This window comes from Lissotriton helveticus, chromosome 5_1 (genome assembly GCF_964261635.1).
Source record: "Lissotriton helveticus chromosome 5_1, aLisHel1.1, whole genome shotgun sequence".
Classification (NCBI taxonomy): domain Eukaryota; kingdom Metazoa; phylum Chordata; class Amphibia; order Caudata; family Salamandridae; genus Lissotriton; species Lissotriton helveticus.
This window is the reverse complement of record NC_136065.1, coordinates 1,046,504,489-1,046,526,403: the sequence shown is the minus strand read 5'-3', so window position 1 is coordinate 1,046,526,403 and position 21,915 is coordinate 1,046,504,489. Positions and strand designations below refer to the sequence as shown.

The 21,915-nt window shown below is 45.6% G+C and overlaps 1 protein-coding gene across 1 annotated transcript in view; it reads right to left on the bottom strand.

Annotated features, from left to right (window-relative positions):
- The window catches only part of EXOSC1 (exosome component 1), a 148,713-nt gene that overhangs the window by 38,391 nt on the left and 88,407 nt on the right, over nt 1–21,915 (bottom strand). Inside the window, exons 5-6 of the mRNA XM_078643581.1 lie at nt 7,827–7,860; nt 162–212 (exon numbers count right to left, since the gene is read on the bottom strand). Of these exons, the coding sequence (XP_078499707.1) occupies nt 162–212; nt 7,827–7,860 (85 nt within the window). The remainder of the gene's footprint in view (nt 1–161; nt 213–7,826; nt 7,861–21,915) is intronic.

Here is a 21,915-nt window from a genome sequence, read left to right as displayed (position 1 = left end):
CGGTGTCTGTGGTATGCTGCCTAAATGACTCTGGTTTCAATATACTGCCCTTCATTTTTCTAAAAGCAATTTTACAGTGTGTTAATGACTCTACTATGGCAAAGTGAAAGGCAACTTGAAATTGAACCAAATAGTTCTAATTTGCAAGAAAAAGAGGATACAACTTTTGCCAGGACGATGTCACCAGGTCGGAAACTCTTGTACACTTCAACCTAAACAATAGAAAGAAATATAGTTGTTAACAGAGATAACATTTTTGCCACAATAAATGAGAACAGTGGTAACTATTAAACAAAGCACCTCTGCCTACTAGTTAAATAGCTAGCTAACAATGTAAAAAAAATAAGTTGATGCATTCTGCGTTCTGCTACCAGACACTAATGTGAGTGAGTTTTTTCTAAAGGATAAACCTTCTAGTCATCACTTCACTGTAGGTGTTCCGCTCAACTACTGCATAAGTCCAATACGACTGACAGTCAAAAAAGCACCCAAGATGTCTACAAGAGATCAAGAACACAGCAGTAATGATGAAGACCAAAGCAGACCAACGTCTATACACCTAAACTTTTCTGCATCCTCCCTATTCAAATTACCCAATTTCAAGATCTACCAACCTCACCCACTTCAGAAACTTCACTCGTCACATAGTGATTTACACAACCAGGACACCTTCCTGCATAGTGGAGATAGACGAAAATAAAGACCTATAGCTGTGTTTTATTTTTATTTTAAAGAACCATGATAACCCACAAACATCTCAAGCTTGTGGCTAATTATCATTTTCAAGCCATGTAGTAAAGTAATTTGATTTCCCCAGTGCGGACCCCAGGAATAGGGGTTCCACAGTGGACCCCAGGAATAGAAATCACTTGCCTACCCAGCAGCACGCACCGATGTTGACCTCGAGCACAGAACATATAAAGTGTCCAAACAGAAATCTGAAAACTGTCCTATTCCAGCAACAAAGGCACACGTGTACACTAACATCTTTATAGCAACATAACAGGGACAAAACACTTGTGTACCTTTAGGGTATGCCACTATATTAATTCAATTAACACAGCATAACTTGCACAGGTCAACAGTAGGGTTTTCATATTAAAAACCCCAGAAGAGCAGGGAGTTAAACCTCTAAATATTTCAAAGTATATGGCAAGCCTTGGTTTCAAATATATACTTAATGCTCATAAAATCAAATTTGTCCAACCAAATGAATCACTTCGAACTGAACATACCAAAGGCAGAATAAAACATGGGGCCAACGTAGGTCTTCTTTGTAGCAACCTTGGCTCTGCAATAGATCCAAGGAGCTTTTCGGAAATATAATCAAGGGTTTACTGAAAGTAGAGGGGCGTGCAGATCCAAAATCATTTATTTTTTACACACAGCTTCATAACCAATATCTAATCACACCTCTACAATTTCTAAGTGCTGCATATAACATATCCTACTATTACACACTTATGGCGTGTAGTTTACCAACCGCTGGAAGGCTGAGCAAGCCTTCTTAGGATTTAAAATTGTGACCTCCTGATCACTGCATTGTCCCAGAAGCGAGGTTTCAGCTCATTGAGCTATCTCTCTGGCAAAACAGGCTAGAGTCGATTTTGTACTACCATTTCTCAGAGGCTTTATGGTTTGAATTGTCATGGCTTAGGGAGAAAATGCTAAATTAAATCACCCATTCTTCAAAGTGGGCACTGCCACATCTTGAAGTGGACACAGCAGTGTAAGTGCCAACGAGGCTCAATCTCCATTATGACATGTGAAAAAGGGGACTGCTCACTCAATAACAAGAAGTACCACATGAATGAAGAACATCCTCTTGTTACACTTGATAATATCCACTGAGGTGGTGGAGGCCTTTATAAAACAGCAATACCTCAGCCACTGGGCCACAACATCAAAGGATTCTATGGGGCACACATGGAACTAATGTCAACCAGCTGAAAAATTAAGTGTTGGAGTTTCAATTTTAGCAGCCCAATCTTGGTTGCCTTCCTAAGAGCAACAACGTACTGTCACAAACTAAAACAATGTATGGCGACATTCCATTTTTAGGCCCACACAAAACACCGTAGCTCAGGATTCCAGTATTAGAAAGATTGGGCACAAACAGAGGACTGAAATAAGTCGACAAATGAAATATTTTACTACATGGGCAATTCAACAACATTTATGGAACTTTTAAAGACTAGTTAGAGGACTTTACATAACCTGGGCACAATGTGGATTGTCAGGGTGTGAGGGCCACTTGTAAGCTCTAAAGGAGAGTATATTGGCAGCACACTGTGCACAACAGTAAGCTCACTTACCCACACTGCTCTGGTTCACACTACTGCGATTTTGCAAGCATCACCGAGATCTCAGTTGAAAAATGTTTTTTTGCAATTATTTAGACCAAACGATTTAATCTTGGCTGCCTTAGTTGTGATACTCATTTCGTAATCCAGTCTACTAGCATGCACAAAACAGTGATTTTTATTATGGTTGTCTGTGAGAAACTGCCTGTTTTGCGCCACACTTTTTACCTGGTTTTATGTGGTTTCAGATGTAGGGCACAGAGTCCCTGCCAACCAGGCCCCCTGTGCCAATGCTCCTACTCTAAAACAAACCCCCAATTGGTACTTCCACCAACTGTAAGTGCATAGCAAATAGTACCCTGGGTGCATTAGGCCTGGGGGCTGAAGAGGGACCCTTGGGAACCCCCTCACTGGGACAATGCCACTGCCCTTGCAGCCTGCATGCCCCTGTCAGGGAGAAAATGACAAAGTCGACATGGTCCCCTGCCTGGGTGCCATGCCAGCTACCACTGCCTGATAGAATAGGTAAGCCACCCCCTCTAGCAGGACTCACAGCCCTAAGGCAGTGTGCACTATACTAATACTACACTTGAGGGCCTATCTGCATAAGTAGATATGCCGCTACAATATTGGGCCCCATTGCCTAGTATAGTAAGAGCCAAGTAAGCCATAAGAGAGTACATGGGCTGGAAGTAGACAAATCGAGTTCCACAGGACCATGATGGCTTCACTGAATACAGGAGTGTTTGGTACCAAACTACTCCTTTCAATAAATCCATACTGATGCCAGTGTGGTATTTATTGTATCATGTACCCAGAGGGCACTTCATAGGTGCCCCCTGAATTTCTACCAACCCTGGTGTGGTCTCTGACCAGCTTCAGGCAACCAGCCACCACCATACATGTTTCTGGACCCCTCTGTAGAGAGACCCTGCTCTCTGGGACCAGAACAATGCACATCCTGGGCAGAGGTGTCATACCTCCTCCCCTAGGATGGGACAGTGCTCTAAGAGTGAAGCTTCAAAGGCCTGTCGCCTTTGTAATGTGACCCCCAGATGGCAGACCCTGGTTTACACTCCCACTTTGGGTGGTAAAACCAGCAGGAAAATTTAAAACATAGGAGGTGCCCCCTCTGCCAACCCCACTCCTAAGGTGGGGGACACGAGGTGAAGCACAACTTTCAGTACCCTCCATCTTAAAGATGGGGGGACCCTTTCAATCAGGGCTAGGTCTATGCCCCCTCTTACAGGAGGGTGGAATAATAGAGGGTGTAGTCACCCCCGGTAAGGTGCCCATTGGCCCTACCTTCTACTCCCCTAAAACGCCTCAGAAATGTAGTATTTTGGTTGGCTGCCCCAGACCTGATTCTCAGATCTGCAATGACCTAAGAAGAAAGAAGACACCCTTCAGCAGAAGCAGACAACTGTCTTGGCCCCAGTCCTACCGGCCTGTCTCCTGCTTCGATAACCCTGCAACCTTTCTTGAAACCGTGATCTCTGAAACCCCAGGAAGAACTGTTACCTTCAATAAAAACTTCAATATCCCGTGTACAACAGACCTGTCCAGAAGAAATCTACTCCAAAGACTCTGGATCCAGGTGGATCCGCGTCCCCAGCCCACTCTGCCCCAAATGCCCACAGCTCGAGTCTGAGTGGCTCACTGGCGATCCTAACCTCGTGCCCAGGATTGGCAGACTGCTCCGGACCTCCAAAATGGGACCTGCAGTGTGAATACAGAGGCTCCCCCGACTGCGACCGTTAAGAAGAGTCTGATGTCGAAAGGCACCCCTGCACGCCAAGCCCCTGGGCCTTGGTGAGCTGACCTGACAGTACCCCTATGACCCCCTACATCCCAACTTACCTCTACTGTCGTTGGTCTTCCTCTTGTAACCTCCGGTGCCACACCTGCATCCTCTTTGCCATCAGGAAGGTCCTAATTGAAAAGCATTGGGCACTAGACGTCGAAATTGCACCCCGCATACGGCCGCCCCTGTGCAGCTGGTGGTGTCTGTTTGGTGCTGCTCTGTGGCCCCTCCTGTGCTTGAGCTAACCCCCAAAGCGTGGCCCCAGCAATTGATTTACTTACTGCAAGCTGTGTTGCTCCAGGCAGCCCCCCCCCCCCTCTTCATTATAAAGCATTGGGTCGAACTTAGTTTGTGACCTTTGCATCCGGCCACCCATGTGAAACTGGTGGTTCAGTATTGGTAATTACATTGATGAAGCAAAGCTTCGCATATTTTGCGGCTTGCCGAAGTCAAGAACCTCGTTTATGTGTAATAAGGTAACAAAACGTATGTTTTACTAACATTTATTTTTGTTTAGGCAAAGTTCCCGAAGCTTGCCTATGTGTATTTCTAATGAATTTAATCCGTGTTCTTTAATATGGCCGCCGCTTGTATTTTAGTTACTGCGCATGCGTCAGCCACACTCACGTGTCCTGACGCGTCTGCAGAAGTGGAGGGAAAGTTATGCGCATGCGTAATTCATAGCTGTGCTTATCATGTGGTACTGCTCGTGCCACTGCTCTTGTGATTGTGTCAATGTAGCTAACATTTAATGCAATAGTTTTATTTCTTGATGATGAGTTAAAAGTACAAACCCTATGATGTATTTTCATAATGACATTATTATGTATTAATTTGTTTTCGCTTACTTTTCATGTACCGCGGGGAATGGGGGTCCAAACTGATTGGGAGCCATATTGACGGTCTCTTCTGCGCATGACCAGGGAGCATTGAAAGGTGGCCACTTTGGACAGTGGAACTCAGCCAGCTGGCAGCCACAGTCAAGATGCGCCTGGGAAAGCCACCTCTGCGCTACGAGAACGGCGAATGTTGCTCCTCATGTGTTACAATGTTAATTTTCACTCGTATTTCTGCACAGTTCTCATGAGAACCCCAAACCTGCTAGGCGGTACCCAAGTATGTTAATGAAGGCTTCAAATCTTGTATTGTGATTGGTGTGTTACCCAAATCCTACCTTAGGACCAATCGAAATTGAGGGATTCTGACACTTTGCAACATTGGGGGGTGGTACACTGTCCCCAAACTGTATATCTACCCTGGGTTCACCTAGTGAACCGTCCGACTTGTCTGGTTTAGCTGACCTGTCACTGACCCAACGCACTCAATAGGTGACTGAAGATACAGAGCGCTGCGAAGCACTCTGTTCGAATTTGACCATAGACTGAGGTTCTACTGAACCTTAAAGTGCTGGCAAGCACTTAACTGGGAGTTCGCTGACCCAATCGGGGTCTTGATCGATAGCTGCAGAACGGGTGGAGCGCAGGCGTTGCTTCCGAACTGTGGGTTCCGGTCCTGTCCTGAAGAGGGTCCTGTCCTGAGGGTTTGCTGTCCTGTCCTGAGGGTCCTGTCCTGATTCCTGTTCCGAGGGTATCCTGTCCTGTCCTGGGTGTCCATTCTGCACCTGCTGTCTTTTGAGGGGTATCCTTCCTTGAGGGTTTCCTGTCCTTAACTGACCCGTGGCCAGGGTTTGGTTTCCACACCTTTCTAGGTAAATATTGCTCTGAAAACTCTTTAAATCTTGCACCTTCTAAATTTCTGACTTTTGCTTTAATAAAGTTCATCATTGCATATGTTATATTTTTCCATGCCTTTCCGCAACTATTGAAAGTCAATTACATATTTTTCCATAAGTTTGTTCCTATGTCTTCTCACTTGTTAGAAATTATATTTTGCATTGCAGTCTGTAATTTTATGATATGGTCTAGAACTTCATTGCCTAGATTGTTCAAAGGCCCATTCACCTTAAGTGAAGCGTGCTACTCTTTATAGGCCCTCCCATAGTTATTCATGCATAAAATGTCCATGCTTAAACATTTCTGAGAATTTATAATATTTCCCATCTGCATTTCATATTACATTTGAATGATTACCCTGTCATTATTTCTTTATGCCTATGTGATTTATGTTATCTTGGTTATTGATTGCCTTATTTTACTGTACCTCATGCAAGAAAATATTGAATTTAGATAAACATTTTAAAACTTCCAGTTGTCCGTGGTCATTTAAACAGTATTTTGAATGTTATTGGTTGGGTTTGTATTTTGCTGCCTTTCTTTTACAGCTAGCTCCCTGATTCATTGTGGTCATTAGGTACCCGCATCGGTGGATGGTAAGTCGGGTGCACTGAAAATTATTAGCAGGGAACACACACACACACAACTTGGTAGAGCTCGTGAAGTCACCTGATCGATGTATATGGTGATTCGAAAAGTATATGGGCCCTGAAGCCGGAAACGGCGAAAACTATTGGTCGGGTGGCCTCGCGCGCTCTATCAACATGACCCCTGTCCCTTGCAGACTTTTGGCTCTGGAGATTGAGATTGAAAGTTAAACTGTTCCCTGTATAACTGCAATCATTTTTTTCCCCTTAGGATAACATTGGACTGTGTGAAAAAGTGTGCGTCAATTTTTCAAAATGAAAAGTATTTCTAATTAAAAACGCACTTAACTGATTATGAAGACCTGGGTAATAAAATTAAATATAAACAACGTATGATTTTATAAAATTGGTATGATCTCCTCTGTTTTAGGCCTAAGGCTGCTTGCCCACACCCCCACTTATAGAGCACTTTGAGTTTTACATTGAGACCTGTACACTTTTGGCAGACCCCTGCACTCTCTGCATGGCATTTCTACCTAGTGGAAATATCATATACAGAGCCAGCTTCTTACATTGCCCAAAAAGGAACAACTGAAATAGCTGCTTTTTTTGGTTGCAACAATTAATTTGGGTTAAATATTTAGACTAAATTCACTTAAATATCTGTATTCATGCCTATTTTGAAGGCATTCAAGTTTATTCTGCAATAGCTTATTATGGAATTTATCCAAATTTTCTTATGACAAGTGCAGAATAATGTTAATGTTGCACCCTGCAAATACTGTGATTTTGCCACAGACACATAACCATGTTTAAAGGCGTTAGTGAACTGGCCACTCTGAAGTTAAACATTTTTATTGCAGACTATTGTACTTTTTGACAATTAGTCAAGCACATCGATGTCTATTTTTCTCTTCCAAGGGCGCCTTCTCCACTCCTACTTCTTACGCGGATGAGTTCCCAGCTCCACTACACAACGGTGCACAATAAATCTCATTTGATCACGAGTCAGCAAGGCCTCTCTTTCAACAACCCAAAAGCACTTTAAGCTTTATCAGCAATTACATGAGACGTATTTAGAAAGAATCCTCTGATGGCTGTGTGCCATTTAAATAGTAAGAGGAATGTATCACTTCTCTTCTGTGCCGCAGATATGCTGTCCTCAGGGCGGATTTAAGCCCAGTTTCTGCTTTACAAAATCTCAGACGCCTCGCATTAAGCCACAAGGGCACTGATGGAAAAACAATTATCAAACCAAGATACAAAATATAAAATTAATTTACAGTAGGTCCCTAGAACAGTATTGAAGCTAGTGCAAGCTAACATTTTGCAAACAGCATGTCGGTGTATGCTATATGACAAAAACTCATAAAATGTAAAATCTCAATGAAAAATTAACCTTGTCTTTTTCAGTGGCTCGAACATCTTCCTTTCTGCAAGAGAAAAACATATGGTTAAAAATGACCCCTCTAAACCTGATAGATAACATCACTAAACATTTTTTGTATGAATTCAGAGTGTTTATGATCTCCCAAAAGGGAAAACCTTTTTTTACCTGAATTCAGAGTGTGCCTCAAGCAGTAAATGGGTAACTGGCATAACATTTCAATCAATTGCCAGGGTAACCTGAGGAAGAGATCAACTTTGTGCTTGGTGTGATAGGTAACCAGATAGTGGCTTCACTCTTTAAAAAAACACAATGTACTTCTCTAAAGAGTGAAGGGATAATGTGGAACCTAGTAAGACACAGGGATAATGTGGAACCTAGTAAGACACAGGGATAATGTGGAACCTAGTAAGACACAATAGTCTTGATTACCTCCTACAAGCCCAGTAGCCAGGAAATGTGTATAACAAACCTCCGATCTGAAGTGTGAGAAATTAAGAAAGATTTCATGCTACATACACAAACAATACAGCCAAATTAAGCATCTAATATTAATTACACCGTAACAATTGATGATCCTACTCAAACAAACAAAGTGCGGTCTGTGATGGAATCTCCAAAATCTAAGCTAGAAAGTATCCAAACACTACAGCATTGTGAGGCAATACAAAGGACAAAGTAGTGCTATACAAATCTGGTAAGATAACATGATAGTCTGGTTTTGCATCAGCCAGTAGTGGCCTAAGCCACCCCAATGAGAATTAACTACACATAAAATGCCTTAGGCGAGCGATTAAACAACCGACTATTGTAGAAGATAGTTAGAAACATACAGCTTTAAGTAACTAACTTTACCAGGTCCTTTAGGTACAGCAAAACATGTGCACGAATAGAGAATCGAGGAAAATATAAGTAATGGGCAGAACAGAGCGGCCAAACAAAACCTGTGTGGGTGTACATTTATTCAGTCATATTTACTTTCAACCTATCAGAAAGGCCTCTGGTATTATGTGGTTCTACTGCAGCGGCATACTCCATATTATTATGTATTTGCTACCCATGCCACATAGTTACCCTCTGCTGCATAATACAGATTATTGTATCTAGCTCAAACAGATCAAAGGTTATGTGGTACTGTGCAGTGTAAGACACTTTATAATAGTAACAGTGCAACTTTCAGTCACTTACGGTAACCTTCACTACTTGAATCTTAGTCTTCCTAGTCACAGTCTTTACATATGCAAATCCTCACCAGGAGAAAGAGGACCCTAAAACTGGTAAGAAATCAGTTTTCCTGTTTAGGTCGAGCCTAACTCAGTGCGCATGCGCTGCTCTAGGAGAGTGCCTCTTGGAATCACTCCAGCTTTTCTGAAAACTTGTGCGTGTGTTTCGATTTTCCACACATTGTATTGCCCTTTGGTGTGGCTTTCAAAAATGAAAGCACCCAATTGGCCAAAGGCGGGTGCATGTCCCACCTTTTCCAGTAAATCTTTCCTCCCACTGCATCCAGCTGGCGGGAGCAAGCAGCGGCGTGCAGGGTGCCATCTGTTTTGGATCACGTTACGGACGCTTTCACTTTCGCTGCCACACTGGTCTCAAATGCTTTTGTTCCTACCTTGCTGCAGTGGGTTTGGCGTTTGTGCAGTGTGCGCTACCCTGATCCCCATGCCGTTAAAATGATTTTGGCAGTTCTTACTTGGCAATTATTGGTCACTCTCCCCCAATCAGTGTTTTTCGCAGTCAGCAGTCTGGTGCTCAGTCTGTTTTTTGTGCACTCTGGAGGAGTGATAAGTCACCACCCGCTGCTTGTGCCACGTGAATGAATGGTGTGACACTCTCTTACTCATGAAAAACCAAAGGTGATGATGGACGGAGCGTTGACAATACAAACACTCACCCCCAGTCAACTGATCTGGGTTTAATCCATCACCGTTCATTAGCTCACTCCGCCACCCCAGTTCAGACATCACACCACTGGAGTCAAGCTATCCAGGCTGAATGAAGGCTGATAGCCAGAAACCGGTCCTTGGATGCTTGATTCCGGTCTGGGAAAGACATGGCTTGGTAGTTCGGACTGGACTGTTCCCATGAGGCACAGGGTCAGAGCTGATTTGCATATAGCCAGTGTCTAACCCAGGGTGGTGTGGAGTGCAAAAAAAACGATGGATTTAGGCCCAGATCCTTGTACTGGGGTGAATGTATGACATTGTTCTATATTCTGTCCATCAACTGTGTTTTTTGCAACGCTCTTACTCATGCAATCTTTAGTGCTCACCGGTCACTTGTGCTCAGTTTCCTTTGTTCAGTCTGCAGTAATAAGAGGTCAATCTAACTCCCTTCCATTTGCGATAACCATCCAGTGTTCCCTGTTCGTCATCTGGTCTGCAGCCAGGATAGGTCAGTCGTGCTCTCCTCTGTCCATGCTTGGTAATGATGCTGAAGCTTCTCCTACCCTAGCCTATATTACCACTCAGCTTATGTTACTCTTTTCCCTCCAGCTTAAAATCTCGGGTCTTCATACACTGAAATTACCTTTCCTCCCCCTTCGCTCACCCGGTCACTCATATTTTCTATTTCTTAATAAGCCCAACGGTTCCCTGCTGGATCTTGAAACCACAGTGTAAGTTGTCGGTGGATACAGGGGGTCTAGGCAAATTAGGACAGGACATTGCTTCTGAAAGGCCGACGAGGCTGAGGCAGAGCAAGTCACGGAGTTTTGAAATACTTAATATTTTTAGATCTGGATATTCTTATTTTTTTACGGTGTTTAATATGGTGCTTTGATTTTGTAACTGCCAGTTCTTTTTTGAGCCGCTGGATTCCAGGACCCACCACAGCATTTAAATAACAACACTGGCACTTACACAGCAAACTGGACCTACAGTTATTGGAATTCTTTTCATGAGCATAACTTAAGGGCATATTATTTTCTGGTACAAAAGTGGAGACTAAGTGATTTGCCCAGGATCACAGGATGTTGATTCAATGCCAAAACTAAAACTTTGTTCCCGAACTCTGAATGCGGCACCTTTCAGTGCTATAATATAGCTTTTCCCTAATGGCATTTACCTCTTCCAATCTGTTACTTTTTCTATAGTAGTGCTTAATTTGAGCTGGTGCGTTCCGGAACTCATCACAGCACTTAATTATAAACACTGGCACTTCTAGCATAAACTGGACCCAGCGTTTTGGGGGTTCTTTTTATAAGCATTACTTAAGGACATATTACTTTGTGGAACAAACACTTATTTTTTATAAATACCACTTAAGGGCATAGGAATATTTGGTACAAACATGCAAATTAAGTGATTAGCCCAGGATCACAGGATGTTGATCCGACGCCAAGACTCGAACTTTGTTCCCCAGCTCTGAAGTCAGCATCTTTGCCTGTTACACGATAGCTTTCCCCAATGACATTTGCTTCTCCTAATCTGTTCCTTTTTTTTTTTTTATAGTTGTGCTAATTTAAACCGACGTTTTCCTGCACTCCCCACCACATTTGTCAACACCGGCGCTTACAGTGCAAACTGGACCCAAAGGTTTTGGAGTGCTTTTTATAAGCACCATTTGAAGATATATTACAACGCATTATAACACACACAAGTAAAACTCATTTCTGATACATTTTTTATTTATAAACTGCGATGTTATTGTGCGCAATGTTTTACATGCTCTTTGGCTTTTAGTACACGCTCAAGTAAAACGCATTTCTGATAAAGCTTTTATTTATAGACTGCAATGCTGTTCTTGTGCGTGCCGTTTAATATGCTTTTTGCATTTTGTAACCTACAGTCCTTAATTTGAGCTGGTGATTTCCAGGACTCACCAAGGCACTTAATTATTAATGTCGATGCTTATAGAGCAAACCTAACCTACGATAATTCAGTTGTATATAATGTTTTATTAGGTTATATATAAGGTGCCAGAAATGGTCATAACACTTTTTTAATTATAACTTTTAAACATGCTGCACAACATTCACAATACTATACAACACATATTCAAAACGTTAACAAAGCCCATAGCTCTATCAAAACACTTATAACGCTCCAGAGGCGAGACCTATTGGCTATGCCAATGCGTGGTTCACATTGTGGTTAATTAAACCTTTCTTCCCTTTTTATACTGTGCCCCCTTCTATAACCATTACACAGCCAGGAAGCATTTGCCCATATCAAGCACCAAGAGGTACCTGTAGAGGTGGCTGGTATTAGGGTGACACAGCTAAAGTTGCTTCAATTAACATGTACAGGCATAAGCCTGTACAGGCAGGCCTGCGCCTGGGGGGCTTCTGGTAACGTGAGGACGTTCCTCCACATGGGGCGTGACTTTCCAGGAGTGGCTTAGTTTTGGTAGGAGGTAGGTGAATGACTCAAGGGTCTGGGATATCTGTGTAGAATGGAAAGATAAGATTTTGTTGCTGGGTGTGTGAGAATACCAGTCACCCATGAAATAAAAACTGCTGGGTAACAGAATGGTCAGCCAACAGCTAGACAGGATATAGACAGGCCATGGGGAAGCAAGGTAACATCTACGTTTGTGGATGGTTGTAGAGGTATGGACTGGTTAAAGGCTGCGGAGCGAGAATTATATAAACGTAAGGGCAGACTGTGCAACTCCATGAATGTATGTTGTCGATGGCAACATTTCCATAGGCACCTAAGAGGCTCCTGAGGCATGATGCAGCAGTAGTCCTTGTCGCACCACAGGCCTAAATATAATGGTGTATTAATTCAAAGGCTTAATTAACATGCAAGGGGGTGTGCTGTGTATATCTTGAAAGCCCCTGTCTGAATTGCCAAGTTTTGCCAACATTTCCCCCCCCCCCCCCCCAAAGTTTTATATAGCGCGAACTTGACCCGAAATCAGAGCACTTTACACGAGCACCAGTTGTGTTACATGAGGACACATTAATTTTTGTTAGGCACGGAAAGATTAAGTGATATGCCCAAAACCACAGGATGTTGATTGAGCATTGTTGCAAAGACTCGAACCCAGTTCCCCAGTTTGAAGTCAACTGCCCTAACTGTTAGGCTACATCCTCTCCCAACATTGTGCCTGCTTTTGAACTGTAGATATACCTACACACGGAAGGGAAGAACAGGACACTGTATGGTATAACATTTTCTTATTGTTTTCTGTGTAATACTATAAAAAACACAAAAATGGTTTGGAAAAAAGTAAGTACATGTGGAGATGCCCCAAAGGAGGACTCCAAATGGAGGAAGCAGGCAGGTGTCAAGGAAGACTAGAACTAGCAGAATGAAGATTACCTTTATGTCTTCAGGATGCTATTACCTCATCCATTCTCTTTGCCCCAGCACCAGTCCCAGTCTCCTGGCACCCAGAAGCGACAGGACACGATAATGTTGTGCTAAAAAAGTGAATTTTATCAAAGTAAAGTCCTACATGTTAACTGCTTACAGGGAACTAGCACCATAAAAAGGCCACAAGCCAGCTTTACATCTACCAGAAAATGAGAAATGAAGGGGTGGGGAGAAGTGTAAGTGGCAAAATGACAAATCTAGTCAAAGAGTACCCCACTCACTAGTTCCCAGGATCCTACATATCACAAACAGAGCACTACTTAACCCTTGGAAGATCAGTCCTAGCTAAATTAAATCATAGCCTAATGATCCACTTATTCAAAGTTGCAACGATAGGACTCTTACTCTGGTTCTGTAATCTGAGAAGCAATAAAATCAGTGCACCATTTGTTCTGGGTTCAACCCACGTAAGAGGTAGAGGCCCTCTGAGCTACAAGAGAGTGGAGATCACAGATAGGATGAAGCAGCTGTTGGGCACTGATCGCCCAAAACCCCAAGCTCACCTAATTGATTTTTTTGTTTTAACACAAACTTTGAGTTTTCCCCCCTTTTTTCAGTCATATTTTCACATATCTATATGCATTGGCAATATATAATTATACAAGTGCGGCCTATAGTGTAAACATTACGGATTTCACCATGGCATTCGTAGTCATTCCTTACACACTAATGCACACCTTTTTATATCCTAAGTCTACCACACAACTTTTGCACACTACCTCCGTGTTATCAGAGTCTGCAAGCTTGAGTGGGCAATGCTTATATCAATCAAACATAATACAAGCTCACCTAATTGATACGCCAACACGAAGACTACTAGAACAGCAAATATAGCCTAAAGCTAAGAGGGTCAGAATAGAACGTGTATAATAGAGGACCTGAAAGCCACACAAAAACTAGATCCCAGGATAGTTAAGACAGTGAATAACACTTTTCTGAAAAATACAGAGCAACTTGACAGCTAAGGAAACAATCTTAGCACCAAAGTTCATGAAGTCATAGACACGCTAAAAAGCACATATTGAGAGCAGAGGGAGGATGCATGGCAGCTGCTTGCGGAATCTCCCCCCAGGAATTCTGTATTACATATTGGATTTCGGCTCTCAGGACCTTGTGTAAAGCACCTTACCCTGACACCAAACCTCAAAGTAGAAGTGTGGGTGTAGTAACAAGGAACAGTAGATTGACATCAGGAATTCTATAAAGACGACCAACTTCTCTAGAACATCCCTTTGAGGAAATGGGATGTTTTGATTGTGGTTGTGTGACCTCACTGTGTAATACATTGCAAATCCTTTTTGTGTGGCTTTAGGACCACTCAGGTTTTGTAAACCCTTAGCTCAATCCTGGGTAGCTGTAGCTCCGGGGGAGTCAGTCTTACACAAAAGAACAAGTATAAAGCATTTAAACAGCACCAAAACAACAGAAGGAGAAATACTAAAGTCACTCAGAAAATCGGACATCAATTTATAAAAATAGATTTGATTGTTATATAATTTTTGATACTAAAACTAAAAAGAACCGTCTGAGGGTTCAGAAAATACAGAATTTACAAAGCGTAGTATGACTTTTGACTCAACCGTAAACAAACATAGTAACTTTTTCAAGCAAAACTTTGAGAAGTATCAATGTAGTTACTTAAAAGTTATTGTAGGCAACCAAATCTGGTAGGGAGCCATTCAGGGGGACCAGCAAGATCCACAGACACAGTTAACTTGTTCAGAAAAGCAATCATCGGTTCAGATCCAGCATCAGTGGCTTTGTGCCATTGCCTTCTACGGAGTGGTCCTGATGCAAGGGCTACAGGATGCTCAAGGATGCTGTGCGGTTGACGGAGGTCTTACTGGGGTTACTCCTCGGCCCATGGGCTTGGGGAGGTGATCTTGACTACAGAGGTCATAGTTCCTCAATGGCATCTCAAGCTTGGCAGAAGACCAGTTGCCACGGAGCAACCAATCGCCCGGCGCAGCAGTTTCAGCGGTCCTTTTCTTTTGGCAGTAACTTGCCTTTTGGGAGACCTAGCTGCACTCCAAAGAATTTGGGGTCCAGCAGACTCAGTGGCAACTTTTGAGTGTCGTGTTTTGATCCCTTGGGCTGCACAGTTGAGCGAGGTGCAGTGATTCAGAAATCTGGAGATTAACTCGCCCCAACAGGCTTCTTAAACTGTTGTGGACCAGTGCTGCAAATAGGTCAAGTCAGCCAATCGACCCTTGAACTGTCTTGCTTCAGCTGGGCCCCGGAGTCGACTTCTTCACGAGTCAGACACAGCCGGTACAGTCACCCTTCCTTTGCTAGCCACAGCAGGTAAAGTCCATGTTGATGCAGCTCATCTTCGCCAAGTCATTGGTACAGCAGGGTCGTACTTCTTTGATCTTCTCCTATCCGAGTTCTGGGTGCCGGGGGGCCTTTTTATACCCAGAAAATGCTTTCATGGGAGGCTACGGTCACTAGCCAATGGGCTACTATGTTCTCTTCCCCTTGATGACTACTTCTGGTGAAGTGTTGCATCTAGCCATCACAGGGTGCTCTATTCTGCCCACTCCCAAGAAGTTAGTATCCCTATCTTGGTGTACAACGTTTCTTAGCCAAACTCAGAGGTGCTGCTACCAAGGGGGCTACAGGCCACCAGTGGGTTTGACAGCTGGTTTCCCCTCTCTGTCCCTAGCCCCGGCCTGTCTGCCTAAGCAATAGAGCAGCCCCTCTCCCAAGTGTTTCCTATTTGCCTTTCAAAGGCGGCTTCTCCTTTGAAGCTCAACTTTTGGGCTAACACCTGCGTGGCTTACTGCCAGAGAAAGATAACATTACTCCCTCATGCAGGCTTTTATTGTGTCCTTCCTGGGAGTTGTTCACACACCTCCCAAAGAGGGCAGAAGGCTGTCTGTGAGGATAGTCCTTCTGTGCAACCATGAAACGGGCACTGGATACCTTAGCCAACTAAAGTGTCAACTTCTAATGTTGCACTTTGCCCACCAGGGACATTAAATTCGATGTAACCAATAATTGAGATTCAATGCACGGATTCTTTTGATACCTTAGAGTACCAACTTTAGTAGTCTCAGTTTGCTGGACTGAGGTGTCAGCCTGTAACTCTACACTCGCCTATGGGGCTTGTAGCCTTTTCCACAGTAAAAATGAATATTTATTGTTTTTACTGCTGGAACATGTAACAGTACATGTTGCACCTTTTAATACATAGCTCCCTGCCTTGGAAGTAGATAGGCCTACCTTAGGTATGACATATATATTACTAGCTTACCCGTCGCGCGTTGCTGCGATCTCCGAACAAAAGGAAATTCAAGGAAACTTGTTATGATAACATTCAATTTACATTGTGTCATTTTTATTGAAACTTATTCATTTTAATATGGAAAACATTTCAAAGTGTTGTTTTAATTCTATTTATTTATTCGAGTGCTTGTGGATACACAATTTTTTGTTTTTCCGTCTGGTGCGTACATCAGTATTCCAAAGATTATGAGGGCCGATATTTTTAAAAAATGATGCCAGAAACCTTTGCGGGAGTGTACTTAACTTCCCAAAGTTTCATGGCGATCAGATGAATGGTGTAATAATGCATAAAGGACAAACAGACAGACATACATTCGTTTTTATATATATATATAGATAAGGGGAGGACTGGGCTTTGCCATTACCTTAAATGGCAAAAGTTGAGTTAGCAGTTTAAAACTGCTCTACCGGTCTGCAGTGGCAGTCTGGGAGACATGTTTCACCTTGTCGTACCCGCGGTGGCACAACTAGTGCTCCTGTCTGCAAGAGACACTTGAACATATAGGCCCAGGTACTCCTGGTTCCATATACTAGGGACTCAGAAGTAAATTGAGCTGCACCAATTGGGTATAAGACAATCAACCATATACCATTTTAAGGGTCAGAGGACAATCACTGAGTCATTACAGTAGCCAAAAGAGGCAAAAAGTGGGGGGTGAACCTGCAAAAAACATGTTTACTTTCTATCCCTGTTTTTGTAACACTGCCACCAGATCAAGCACAGATATCCCTTAACCCTGGTCCTGTAGCTCCAGCCCTTCAAGGTGGTCCTACACCCTTAGCTGCTAGCATCTATTGTTAGAGGAACCACTGTAGGAGGGAACAGAGGGCCCCTCCACCCACAGGTGAGCTGGCACTAATCCCTGGGTCAGAGCCAGCTTGATCTCATATGTCACTGAGGCCTGAACATCAGAATCATCGCTCTCCAGATTCCAGTGAGAGAAGAGACTGCGATGAAGCCCTTATCCCAGATCCACTGCCAGACAAAGACAATCTGGCCTGCCAACAATACCCACAAACACTCTTGGAGCCAGACCTTTCTCCCTTTTGGCAAAAGACCTCATATCTGCCTGTTATAAGACCTGTATAACAAGTCTCTCTAGAACAGGGATGATGCAGGACTTCTCAACATTCAGCAGAAAACCAAGGTTCCCCTTTCATCTCGAGTTCATGTCAGACTTAAAAAAGAAGCAGCAAAGATTTGGTATCCATCCATATAAGAGAACCTTGAATCCCATTCAGCTGAAGAGAAGTTACCACCAGGGGGCATCACCTTGGTGAAGACACACAGATTTACAGACCAGCCTAAAGGTAACACATGGAACTGATAATGGCAAGAATCCACAGCAAATCTTGGGAAGCACAGACTGTTCAGGTGTCTACAAAGCATGTTGCACACAGATGTCTACTTAGAATTCCAATGCATGCATAGACCAAAGGAATCCCAGCCTGCCACATGATCTTCTTGAAAGGGATGTGCATGATCAACTGGGTAACAACATTCAGATTCGAGAACGGTCTATTGTTCCTAGAAGGATTTTTATATCCTGAATAGAATTAAATGAACACCTAGACCTTGCTACTGGTGCTCTAGTGTGGTGGTACCTCTGGAGAGGAGCAAGTAAATCTAGTTCACAGGACCTAGTGGCATACAGGCATTCTGGGAAGCAGAGTAAGAAGTGTGGCTCACTTCGAGACTAGTGAAAGTCAATAAAATGCCCATCAGCTAGACCTCAGAGACCCAATCATTGTGGCGGACGGTCACCACTGTGGCGTAGAACAGCAAAACCCATCCATTAATTGTTCTACTATGGGAGGAGACAGTCGCGTTAGGGTTTTGCTGAGAGAGTTGCTGTGGGAAATGGGACTGTTCTTCCAAAGTGACACCCGGCCATTAGCTGGGCAAAGAAAGGCGGGCTAACCTCATGCACTGTCCTGGGAAGCACGAAGAAGGAAAGAAAGCTGGAACAGACTGGGGCAACCTGAAACGGCTGCTGCATCTTTTAGTCTGCTGTCTACTATTTTTTTTTTTTTTAAATTATATTTTATTGCAGAGTTATAAACAGTAGGAAAAAGTAAACAGCCAGTGCACTTGTGGGCCCCCCCCCAGCCAATAACAGTTCACAGTTGTACACAGCCTTTTAGCCCGCATCCCGGAGGCCGGGCGGCATATCAGATCGCTCTAGAGGAGCACAGCACAGTGTACGTCCCATTGGAACCCTGGCATAAGGTCGTCCTACACATCTGCTTTTACCCCCCCACCCACAACAACACCATTCCCGTCAGCCATCCCCGCAATATCAACACAATAGCCCCCATCGGGACCTGCTCTAGGCTATTCGGCCTTCGTGACAGGCCGTCCCATCCACCCAGTCCGCCCGCCGCTCAATACCCCTTGTCCCAGTGGACCCAGGCCTCCCTCAGCAATCCTCCAATGGCTTCCGGCCCCCCCAAACCCCTCTACAACTAACCCCCCAACACCCCCCCCCCTTGGCAACTGCTAAGGTGTGTGTTTCACTCAACCGAACTGGATGGTTCCATTACAGTGCACATTGACATATTACTGTGTTCGCCCCGTGGTGTCCATCGGCTTAGTCCTCGCCGTCCCCATCCTCAACCAAAGCATCACGCAGAGCCTGTACCACTAACTCCCATGCACGCGCCGCATCCAGAGCCCTCTCATTCCCTAACTTCACTGCCTGCTTCATCCGGAGCACGCTCTCGCAGTCAGACCATCGCAGCAACTCATTCTTCCATCTACGTAGTGAGGGACCCCCCCTGGCCTTCCAGTGCCACGATATTTCCCTTTGAGCCAATATCAGCCCCAGATCTATGAATTTACTGGTCACCTTGGTGTGCTTAGTATGCGGGAACCAGAGCAATAGACACGTCGCCATGTCGAACTCCACCTCTCTGTCAGTCACTTCATTCAGGAGTTCCCCTACCTCTGCCCAATAAGTCCCTAGTCGTGGACACCCCCAAAACAAATGGTCCATGTCCGCCCCAAGGGACGAGCACCGGGGGCAACAGGCATCCAGCACCCGAAAGTGCCGCTGTAATTTCTCTGGAGTTAGGTATGCCCTGTGGAGCACATAAAAATGGACCTGCTGAAAGCGCGCGTTCCTGGTGCCCTTCCACGTGCGTCGCAGGATATGGCCCCATGCCGTGTCCGGTATGGGCCGGCCAACGCTCCCCTCCCATTTAGCCTTGAGCACATGGAGTGGTTCCAGCCCGTCGTTCAGCATCATATTATGGAGGCACGTCACAGCTTTGAACGTACCAGCCGCCATCACCACATATTGGCATGCCATAGTCGTCGCCGGTTCCAGGAGCCCCCCTTTCCAGTGCTTCTGCATGGCAGCCACTACAGCCGCGTGTAGGAGGAAGCCCCCCTCAGGCAGTCCGAACTGGTCCCGGAGCACATCGAACGGTGCCAACGCCCCATCGACATACAAGTCACCCACCACCTGCAATCCCGCGACCTCCCAATCTATCAACGGGGACCAATCCCCTCCGTGCGGCAAAGCCGTCAACATCCCGATCGGAATCTCCGGGGCATAAGGCCGCGACGCCTTCGCTCTCCGGAGGCTCCTCTGCCAGCACAGTCGGAGCGTCCGCTCCTCCATGGTGAGGGCCCGTAAGTCGAGCCGTTGCTGCATAATGATGTACGACAGCACGTGGCGCTGTATCCCCCGTCCCCGGTCCTCTTCCGGCCCCCTGAATACCCTGGCCACGTTCTGCGTAAGGACCTGCAATTGCGCCGCTAAATAATACAGCTCCAGGTCGGGCACGGCCATGCCCCCCTCCAACTTGGGGCGAAGTAGCGTGCTTAAGGCTATCCTGCGACGGCCATGCCCCCACAGAAAGCCAATAAACATCGACCGCAGTTCCCTAAACACCCCCTGGGGAATCCAGACAGGGAGCGTTCGGAAATAATAAAGGAAGCGGGGGAGCGCCACCATCTTCAACAATGCTATCCTGCCCAGTACAGTCAGCGGGAGGGTCGACCAGAAGGACAAGCTGCCCCGCAGGGACCGGACACAACGGCCAATGTTACCCTCTAAAAGGTCATTAGCCGAATGATAAATGCGGACACCCAAGTAGGTGATGCAAGAGGGTTCCCACTCCACCCCCAGATCGTCGCTAGGGGCTGGCGATCCCGCTCTCAGCGGAAACACACAGGTCTTCGCCCAGTTGACCTTAAGGCCCGACAGTCGGCCAAACTCAGACAACAGATCCATCGCTCCAACCAGGGCCCCCGAAGTGTCAGCTAGGTACAGGAGCAGGTCATCCGCATAGAGCGATATATAATGCCATCGCCCATCACTCACGATTCCCGCGTAACGGTCGCCGGACCTCGCATGGACCGCCAAGGGTTCCATCGCCAGGGCAAACAACAGAGGGGAGAGAGAGCATCCCTGTCGTGTACCTCTGCCCACCGGATACGCGGCAGATATCATGCCGCCCAACCGAACTCTCGCCGTCGCCGAGTCATACAAGACCCTCGTCCACCTCCGAAACCCATCTCCCATGCCAAACCGCTCCAGCACTCCATCCAAGAAAGGCCATTCCAAACTATCGAAGGCCTTCTCGATATCCACGGACAGAACCGCCGGCAAACCTTCCTCGCCCAAGATGGCGTCCATTAGTCCCACCAGGCGGCGGATATTCATCGCCGTGCTCCTCGCGGGTATAAACCCGGCCTGATCCCTGTGCACCAGACCCGTCATGTGCGGTGCCAGTCTAGTGGCTAAGATGCGACTCAGGATCTTGTAGTCCACCGTCAGCATGGACAGCGGACGATACGACCTCACGTCCGCGGCATCCCGGCCAGGCTTGAGGAGTGGCACTATCAAGGCCTCCCGCATGGAGGCAGGCAATGTCCCCTTCTCGAAGGCCTCCGTATACACCACCAGCAACCTGGGTGCCAGAGCGTCCACATAGTGCTGGTAAAACTCGATTGGGAATCCATCCACCCCGGGTGTCTTGTTACGGGCCATATGCTTGATAGCCGCTCGAATTTCCGTCAGCGTGACCGGGCTACCCAGGTCCTTCGCGTCATCCTCGTTCAATACCGGAAGCGGCCTCCCCCCCAGGTACTCCGCAATGTCCCAAACCCCCGCTCCCAGCTGACTCCGGTACAATTCCTCATAGTAACCCCTAAAGCGGTCCAATACAGCTACCCGAGAGTACACCATCTCACCCCGCGCGTCAATAATGCTGAGGATCGGGCAACCCCTCAGTTCCGGGCTAGCTAATCTGGCTAAGAGGGTACCCACCTTGTCCCGACCTGCGTGTGCCCTAATAATGTACTGCCTATAATCATAGCATCGCAAACGTTCCGTCTCCGCGGCCACCGTTTCCTTCGCTTCCAATAACTGGGCCTGTAAACCCGGCCTGGTTGGCCTACGGCGCTCCAGGTCCCTCAAAGCGTCTTCCGCTCTTATTAAGTCATTCAGCACAGTCGTTCGAGCATTCGAAAACCT